The sequence below is a fragment of the Ipomoea nil genome, unplaced genomic scaffold, assembly GCF_001879475.1.
Source record: "Ipomoea nil cultivar Tokyo-kokei standard unplaced genomic scaffold, Asagao_1.1 scaffold2694, whole genome shotgun sequence".
Taxonomy (NCBI): domain Eukaryota; kingdom Viridiplantae; phylum Streptophyta; class Magnoliopsida; order Solanales; family Convolvulaceae; genus Ipomoea; species Ipomoea nil.
Window position 1 is genome coordinate 2634711 of NW_017619122.1, and position 10093 is coordinate 2644803.

Sequence of the window (10093 nt, forward strand, 5' to 3'; positions counted from 1 at the left end):
CAAGCATATAATATGCCCTTACATTTCCCGTTTAAGTAGAAGAAAATGTGAATATGTGAATAACAATCGATTTTGAAAGGATTACATAATAAATGAAAATCATGAAATGGTTTTCCACAAATACACGAAGGCATTTAAAATAAAAAAAATAATAATAAAAATAAAAAAAGGAACTACTCCAACTATAAGATTCATCTCATTAAAAGGCAGTGTAAGAATGTCTACTAAATGTCTAAATTCGAACAAATTACTACAACTTGCTTCTCCAGGAGAGTCCCGACAAATAATGTAAAGATTATAATTTACACTAATTGCTCATATACACCCACTGCAAAACATAATCTGCAAAAAAATGTATATATGGCTCGCAACTGCGGAATACAAAATCCTACGCTAAACCTGAATGCCTAAATCTCTAATCTAGCGGAAGTCGGTAGAGTGCGTTTGAAGTTCGAACAAAGCTTGAAGCAAGTAGCGACAAAGTTAAAGATAGTTAAAGAATACAAAGCCTACCCTAAATCCAATCCCTAATCTAGCGATTAGCTGTACAGTGCAGACAAAAAGAGACTACAAGCCTACCGCCTACAACAATTAAAAATTTACCTAGGTAATTGAAAGAATTGTAATATTAAATTTGAGTTGTTGTAGTGCTTAGATTTGGATTTTTTTTTTTTTTTTTTTTTATAATTGCTAGATTACGAATTAGGATTTAGAAAAATTAATTGGGATATTATCAAATTTTAATGGTATTTTTTACTGTTTAATTTTTTTGTATTCTTTGCTGACTTGCTGTAGTAATTTAATTATTTAAATATTCAATTTGGTTGTTGTTTTGTATTCTTTACTGTTTGACGTCTTTTTTTTTTTTTTTTTAGGGAACTATTTAGCGTCTTTTAGGCAGCACAATTTAGTGAATTGACGCAAAGACGACAAACTCAGCTCGTGTGTTACTGGTTCTTCAACTTTCTTGACAGGTAATTAAAATTACGTACTGTTTCATAATTCTTGTTTATTATTTTATTTACATGACTTAATAATTCTGATTTCAGAATAATATATTCAAGAATTCGTTTCTTGATTAATTATTTATTGATAGAGTTTCTAAATAAACTTTTATTTTTTCTTAGGATTTTATGTCTTATAGAAAATATTCATCTGGGTTTGAGAAGCAAGCGTAAAAAGAAAAGAAGGATTGAGCAACTAACTCAATCTCAAAAGGGAGCTCTTGAAAAATTTATTACAAAAAAAAACTCAAATAGATGAGCAAAAAGATTATGCCAATGAAAAATTGTTAGATGCTAATCTTCATATAGAAGCAAAAAGATGATGCCAATGAAAAATTGTTAGATGCTAATCTTCATATAGAAGATCAAGATGATTGTGAGATTGGAAAAAATTTAAATGATAGTGCGCACAACGATGATAAGTACCACTATCACAATGAAAATAATAAGAATGTTGATATTTGTTTAGATGATGTTGATCGCAGTGATAAACCAAATGATTCGCTTTTATTTGACACAATTTTTTGAACAACTATTATTTATATATAGAAATTACTTTGAAAAAAAAAGAAGCCCAAATTAAGATATTGCACAGGACCTCAATTTTTATTGCAGCGGCCTTGGCTCTAATCTATCAACCCATGTGCACACCAACGAGTCGTTATATCATAGACCGCGGTGCATGTGCACCGCGGTAAAAAACGGCGCTATTTCTTTAAGTAAAGAGTAAAGAAACGGCCCGCCATTATAGTTAACGGAGTCCGCTTATTTGGTGTATTAAACACCAACTGACACTATAGTATATTTAAACCGACACTGCAGTTATATCAAAATGATACTGTAGTTATAGTGAAATGAAACTGCAGTGTATATAAAATGAAACTGAATAACATTTCACATATTTGAGTGTATATTGTACAATGAAGCTGTAATTATATCAAAATGATCCTGTAGTTGTGTTTTAATGAAACTATAGTGTATATAAAATAAAATTAAATAACATTTTCACATATTTGAGTCTATAAATATCGAATGAAACTATAGTTATATCGAAATGAAACTGTAGTTGTGTTGAACTGAAACTGCAGTGTATACAAAATGACACTGAATAACAGGGTTACTTTTTGCAAAAGGGTGCGAAACAGCAAAAAACAAACACCGTTTCTTTTCATTTAAAAAAAGGACGCGCGGTGCATGATTGATCATGCACCGTGGTGCATGATTGATCATGCACCGTGGTGCATCATATAATTTGCCCACACCAACTTGTTTTGCGTCTTTTCATCCACATACTCATTATTGACGTTATGGCACAAACAGTTTAACCCAAGTGCACAACATACTCTTTAACACCAATCTGGTTTTGGTACACGCACACATTTGTTAACAATTATAAAATTCTATGTTTATAATTTTCAATATTCATATTCCCAATTATTGAACTCTGTATTCACAAATCACTGAACTATATGTTCATAATTTGATAACTATACAGTTTAAAAATTATGAATCTATCATATAGAAATTATAAATCTATAGTATAAAAATTATGAATCTATAATATAAAAATTATGAATTTATAGTATAGAAATTGTGAATCTATAGTATATAAATATAAATTATGAATTTATAGTATAGAAATTATAAATCCAATTCTGTGTGCAATTCACACGGTTTCTAAGCATAATGCTCCCATAGTAGCAGGACCTTATATATATGATATATCTACGTAATGTACATCTCATATATTAAGAGGTGCAGGCCAGAGGGACTCTTCCCAACCGAGAGGAAACCCTAGATTTCCACCCGAATCAATCTACCCATACCCAACCGATAACCGATAATCAATTCGGCTACCGGGTCTCAGATTTGTCATTGTATACTTTGAGATTTGAGATGCAGTTTACCAGCTTCAGGTTTCTATGTGAAGATGCATAGATCGGATTTAGTTTCATAGTCTTTCATTCTTGTAATTCTCATTTACATAATAATGATGAATGAGTTATAGACTTTTTAATTTAATTTAATTTAATTTAATTTAATTTATTGTGGTTTTTTTTGTAACCCTGTAATTGATGTACCATAGAGCGGATTAGGGTTTGTTTGAGTGGTGAGAATAATTGATGGAGATGGAGAATTCTCGTAGACCATTTGACAGATCGAGAATCGAGCCGGGGCTGAAGAAACCGAGATTAGCTGAAGATCCTGCTATGAATCGTACGCTGAATGTACGGAGTGTTGTTCAGCAACGGCCGATGGCTTCAGGCTCAGTAGGCTCAAGATTTCGAGCTAGCGAGAGGGGAGGAGGAGACTCAGAGAGTAGTGACTCAGTTCGTGGATCTTATCCACAACAACAGCAGCAACAGAATCATCAGGAGCTGGTCAGTCAGTATAAGACGGCTTTGGCTGAGCTGACCTTCAATTCGAAGCCAATAATCACCAACTTGACTATCATTGCCGGCGAGAGTATACCAGCTGCCAAGGCTATTGCAGCCACGATCTGTGCCAACATTATTGAGGTGATATTCCGGATTTAAATGCACGTGTTCAATTTAGTGTTATATTTTTTTTATTGTATAGGAAATATTATCCTACAAAAGGTGAAGCTCTTAGATTCCCAATTATCAGGTTAGATGAGCTCTGTGTAACTTGGAGTATGTATGTGAATTGGTAAAATAATTGTAAAAATGTGTTGGTCAGTAAATGAATTTCATGGTTTCATAGCATTTTGGCTTACTTTGTCAAGTTCAATTGTGGTTTCAAGCATTACCTGTGATGACATGTTAATTGGCTAGCTAAGATTATGCTTTTTGTTGTGAAGTGACCACAAATCTATGGCTTTGGAAAGTGTTTAAAACAATGAAGACAGCAGGCTACTGATGCTTATATTGATATTTGGCTTTGGATTGATGAAGGAATAGAGAAATCATTGGTTGTTTATAATCATTAATCAAATGCATGAAGAACAGTACTGGTGGTTCCAATTTCCTTTTCTTTCTTTGGTTCTAACCTGAAGTTACCTCATTCTCTGCCAATCTGCCATATGTTTGGGCCTCCACATTGCTAGCACTGTTCATTTGTTTTCAATAAGTTGTCTGTTGTCACAGTGCAAGAATGTTGTGACATATGATACTCTGTACCATCCTTGTTAAGTTTCATTATGGTGTGCTTGGAACAATGAGATGTAGCTGTATGATACTGTGATGCTACACCAGGAATGATGTTTAGATAAATGAAGTGACCTGGGAATTTATAGGGTATTTCCTAGTTGCAGAAACAGCATCTGTTAGTTGTGAGACATTCTTTTACATTTACAATGGGAATAACTCCTGGTAGTGTTTGATGCAAAAGGGATATTTATCATTGGCTACTGGAAAAGGCTGACTTGAGTGCGCTAACAAACAGTCAAATATTTTAGTTGGCACTTGAAGATTGTTGCATCTCCATATTTTATGGTCAAAAGGAAATGAAGCCTGTTGATATGGAATTGTTTGAATATTGAGACTGTAGCCTCCCATATTATTGAGTTTGCAATTTCATTCTGGATTTGAAATTATTTGGTTGGATTTCCGGATTATGTTACTAAACTTGTTCTCCTTGTTGAGTGGAAATGACATTGTCATGTCAATGCCACCAAAGTGGTTATGTCATTGTCATGTTAGTGCCAGCAAAGTGGTTATATCTGTCCTTAATGGTAGTGTGCACACTTTCGAGTATCGTCTGATATTACAGGAGAGTTTATAAACACTTCCATTATATCTTGAAGGGGATTCTATGCAGATAACTACAATTTCATGTTATCAAGATATACACTTCAATTATAACTTTTAAGCTATTACATTTCTATTAATGTTGCACAAGTCCTTTGATTCATATGCAAAAGAATGCATTTGGTCTTGCTTCAGTTTATTCAGAATAGTGGAATTTCTCAACCCTTTTTAAGACACTTAAATTTTCTCTTGGTGCTCACTGTTTTGCTAGAAGTTATGCATGTGATCAGATATTGTATTTATTTATGTTAGTTTTTTTGGAATCAATACAGTAGACCTTCTCTTTCTGAGTTGCTGTTTTAATCAATAGTGCACTTCTATTAATATAGCTATGGGAATTACTTTACAGGTTCCCAGTGATCAAAAGTTGCCATCTCTCTATCTTTTGGACAGTATTGTGAAGAATATTGGGAGGGATTATATTAAGTATTTTGCTACCAGGCTACCAGAGGTTAGATCATTGAGATGTTTATTGCCCTGCTGTTTTCCCCAACAGTGACTGCATTATTCTAATTTCCTACTTTCATAGACAAACACCAAATTGTAGTTTGAGAAAAGTTTTGTGAGTTGCTGGTTATTTCAAATATAATTTGGTTCTACATCTGAATTGTCACTTATTTTTTCTGCCTTCTAGGTTTTTTGCAAGGTGTACAGACAGGTTGATCCATCAATACATTCTGGCATGCGGCATCTTTTTGGAACATGGAAAGGGGTGTTCCCTCCACAAACACTTCAATTAATTGAGAAGGAGCTTGGATTTACAACTGGGGTCAATGGTTCATCTTCAGGAACAACTTCTAGAAATGAATCACAGACTCCACGTCCTGCACGTAGTATTCATGTCAATCCCAAGTATTTGGAGGCTAGGCAGAGCCTGCAGCAGCCAGCTAGGGTAAGAAGTTGAACTTCAAGAGTCCAGCCAGATCTTTTGCTTTCTGAAATTAAATGGTTGTCAATTTACCTGATTTTTTGCTGCTACTTTATTTTGAAGCTAGTTTTAAAATTTTAGGTGCACTTTCATATTGTTGTTTCTTGTAAGCCATGTAATAATATAATATACCGACTTAACCATTCCTGAGCAAAAGTAACAACTTTTGTAAATTTACATTTAATTATGAATGATGAGTTTAAAACAAGTTGGTCGCTATTTACAGTGAAATGGTATAAACTGTAATTCATGTCTATCTCCTGCATCTATGCCTGTTAGTAATGGTCTTCATTATTCATTAGTGGTGTTTACAATGCGAAATGTGGGGCTCTCATTAAGCTCTTGGCTTTCATGGTTTCATGCTTTTCATTTATTTATTTATTACTACAGATTATATTTCAATGCCTTGCTTTCCTTTTATTCATGTGCTTTATTATTGTAAAAGGCAAAGGGAAATGCTGGTGGCATTAGTGCAACACTTGTAAGCTCATCTGAGGATGTAGAGAGACTGGAGAGAACAGCTAGTGTTAGTTCTGGTCCTCCGGGAAGATCATGGGTGGATCCTTCTATCAAGGTTCAGTAAAATTTGCAGTTTTAAAAATTTCATCTTGTTTTAAATTCATGTTGATTAAGTAGCCGTATGTGAGTTTATAATATTGTGGACTGCAGAATATTCACCGTGTTCAGAAAGGTCAATTGAATGAACCGGTAGCCGAGAAAACCTTAAGTGTTGAGAAAACTGTAAATGTGGCATATGCAGATTCTGAATATGGTTCTGAGATATCAAGGCGCCCAGGAATGCATGGAGGAATAACTAGTGAAAAGTATAAGAAACAAGGACTTGACAAACCATGGTATGATTCTGAGAGCATTGCCACAGGTACAATCTCCAGCAAAAGGAATGGTTATGATCTTAAGCATGGACTTCAAAATTACCCCTCCCACAAATCTTCAAGTTCTGAAGCATATCTACATGCAACACAAGATTCTATCAATAGAAATAGCACTGAGTTGAATAGGAGCTGGAAGCATTCTGAGGAAGAAGAATATGCATGGGATGATATCCATTCGAGATTGCCCAATCATGCTTTAGCCAAAATCACGGTGAAAGATCATTGTACTCCTGATGGTTCTGAAAGAATGGTAAGTTTGTTGGTTGTGAAATTTGTGTCTTAGTTTTTGACTTTGGTCCGATAGTATTTGATTAGAGATCTATTATCTGATTCTTTTGCCTTGGTTGGCCCCACCCTCTTCCCATCACGCGCCTCATATTGTCTACTCGCATGTTATCTTCTGTTGTGATGTCTTGCAAGTTTGCTTTGTGCTAATCATAACTCATAAGAAAATACTTTTTCAGTCTATGTTGCTAATACTGTGCCAATGCAGGATATAGAGACCCAGCTGCGGAGATTGCAAAGTGAAAGGGATGTTGGGTCAAGCTTCAACCCTGATGCTTCCGCTGCTTCTATTTCAATAGTGAACAAAGGCCAAGCAGCATTTGGACGTGAGGGATCATCACTGTGGGCAAGAGAGCTGCATTCATTAGATGGAGTAACTGCTCCAGTGTCTGCTAGAGATTTTTCAAGTCACTCTGAAGACTATTGCAATTCTTTCAGTGGGTTGTCAAATGCTGGGAATTCAATTGCTAAGACATCTTGTAAGCCACAAACAGGATCAGTTTCTATTGGAACAGCAAGATTTGGACTATCATCAAATGCAGCTGTAGAAAAGGAGTCTCGCAGTGCTGCATCTCCCTCTGCACAGTCACCAATGCACCAGCTTCCGCCCTCACCATCTAATCAAGTAGCTTTCAATGTAGCAGAGCGAGACCAAGCCGAGGCTACACTCCGTCCAGATCCAAGAACTTCTCAATTTCCTAGGAGGTCGAATTTAGACCCCCGTCAAAGGTTTTATCAGGATTCTCAGCCAACACTCTCTAATAATGCCCATTTGGGTAGTTCACCAAGAACAAATCCCCAAAGCTTATCAGATTCTTCTCAAGGAAGGGATCACACTCCCTTTGCTAAGCAGCAGCTAGAACCAAAATGTGAGGTGGCTGAATATTTGGATCAAGCTAAGGAACTACCAATTTCTCAAATACCAGGTGTTACTGAGCCATCATTGCCTGTCAGTTCATCGTCTAGCCCTTCAATTATTCTAGGTGCAGAATCCCCCTTGCAAGCAACTACTAGCAGTTTGTTAGCTGCTGTCATGAACAGTGGCATATTGGGCACTAATTCTGTAATTGACAGCTTGCCTAGATTGAATTCTCAGGATGCAGGGTCTTTGTCATCTCAATCAGTTAAACTAACTATAGCTTCTACTAAGAGCAAACCAGCCACTGTCGTAAGTGAGCCTTCACAGAGGAATGCATCAGTTCTCACTACATATTCCCAGGGAAACCTGGAAAAGCCACCATTGCCACCTGGCCGATATCCTTCTTTTTTGGCTAGTTCATCCATGTCTTCTTCAAATGTGGCGAGTGCTGGCTCTAATCCAGTGTCAAGCCTTCTGAGTACATTGGTTGAAAAGGGATTGATAACTGCATCAAAAGAAGAGTCCCCAACTTCTTTTGAGTCACATGTACCTCCTCAAACTTTGAACCAGAGTCTTTCAAGTGTAAATACTAGTACAGAAACAGCTTTGCCATTTCCAGTCTCCTCAGAAAACCCTTCATTGTCTATGGAGGACAGCCAAGCTCTTGCAAAACCTGCTGCTAAAGCTTCTGATGGTTTGCAGCAGTCTGTTGCAAGAGATATTAAAAATCTAATTGGTTTTGTGTTTAAGCCAGATGTAATTAGACAGCCACATCCAGTTGTGATCAGTGAACTTTTAGATGATCTACAACATCAGTGTGGTATATGTGGTTTTAAACTTAAGCTCAAGGAGCAACTTGATAGACATAGAGAATGGCATGCATCCAAAATTCCAGATATGAAAATGTTGAATAAGTCTTCCAGGAAGTGGTATGCAAATTCAAATGAATGGAATGTTGGAAATGCTAGCTTTGAAGAGGAGCCTGTCGAAAAATTGGAATGTACTGTGCAGATGGTTCCAGCTGATGAAAGTCAGTGTTTATGTGTCTTGTGTGGCCAGCTTTTTGAGGATGTTTTCAGTGATGAAATGGATCAGTGGATGTTCAAAGGTGCTGTTTATGTCAGTACTCAATCTTTGGGCGACAAGAGTGGAAGAACTAACGTGAGTCCTGCTCAGGGTCCTCTAGTCCACAAAAACTGCATTACAGAAAGTTCTGTTTATGATCTGGGGCTGGTTCAGGATATTAAACAGGTAAATTTGATGTGAATTCCCATGCACTCGGTCTCAATGATCTTATAATGTTTGTAACCGTGGAGAGGGGTGGGGGATGCTGGTGTTTTGTGCATTGTATACATGTTTGTGTGACTGTGCTCATGTAATATCAGATTTTATAATTTTTTAGGTGTTTCATCAAATTGAATGAGCTGCTGTCTGCTTTTGCATGTTGAGATATATCTGTTATACAATCAGCAAAGTGTTACCCCTGATGCATCATTATCCCAATGTGACTAAATGCCATGTCAACATCTCCAACTGACTTCATCTCAATTGGCAATTGCAAATTTGCAGCATGCCACACAAGGAGTGCATGAAGCTGTGTCTGGGGTTCATTATATTTTGTGCATCTTTTGATAGGTTTAATGGGGATGAGAGATATCAGTTCAAAGTTGGAGCATGTTGTTGGTAATTTTGTTTTTATTTGGTGATTATTTCTATATGGGATGTGTTAGAGTATTATAACTCCATTGAATAGGAGGCCGATCCAACAGCCTTTTCCTGCACCTCCAATGGTTTTCTACTCATGTTAGGGATCATATACATGGTCATTGCATATTGATTTACTTGTTATGCATTCATATTTCACATATTGCTTGATATTCCTGACAATTTAAACAAAACTTGATTTAGATATACGACTTTCTTGAATAATAAGTCTGTTTTCACAATCAGGAAGAAGATAATATCTGAGGCTTGAATGCAGAATTCTGGAATCTGGGCACTGCAAATTTCAGGGACTCCCCAGTTTACATTATGTCTTCTGTCATGGAATGGAAGATCTGGTTCTTAGGCGATCATCGGCTTTTGTTCCGTATCAAATCGAGAAGAGGGAAGTATTAGGCAGTGCAAAGCTTATATCGCATCTGTAGTTTTTCTTTCTCCTGTTATTTTACATCAACCCAAAGTGGAATTTTGGCTGCATTTCAACTATAGCTGCTCTGCAGACCCCATCCCATGTAACCCAAAAAAGAGAGCAAGTTAAAAGAGTTTTGGTAATTATTGGTTAAACAATATGATGACTCTCATTAGTTTTGCTTGCTGGTGACTTATTTCTTAGTGATGCTACAGTTTATTTT

General features: G+C 36.2%; 1 protein-coding gene across 2 annotated transcripts; it reads left to right on the forward strand.

Annotated features, from left to right (window-relative positions):
• Positions 1 to 2713: 2713 nt before the first annotated feature.
• On the forward strand, positions 2714 to 10093 carry LOC109155219. Of its 2 annotated transcripts, XM_019302934.1 has the most exons (8): positions 2714 to 3523; positions 5124 to 5225; positions 5409 to 5666; positions 6148 to 6276; positions 6372 to 6845; positions 7089 to 8990; positions 9309 to 9422; positions 9690 to 10093. In XM_019302934.1, exons 1-7 carry the CDS (start codon positions 3128 to 3130, stop codon positions 9369 to 9371), a joined length of 3324 nt encoding a protein of 1107 aa, XP_019158479.1. In that variant the 5' UTR covers positions 2714 to 3127; the 3' UTR covers positions 9372 to 9422; positions 9690 to 10093. The 2 variants fall into 2 exon arrangements, with proteins under 2 accessions (XP_019158479.1, XP_019158480.1); XM_019302935.1 differs by lacking the exon at positions 9309 to 9422 and having other exon boundaries at positions 2716 to 3523; positions 9690 to 9896.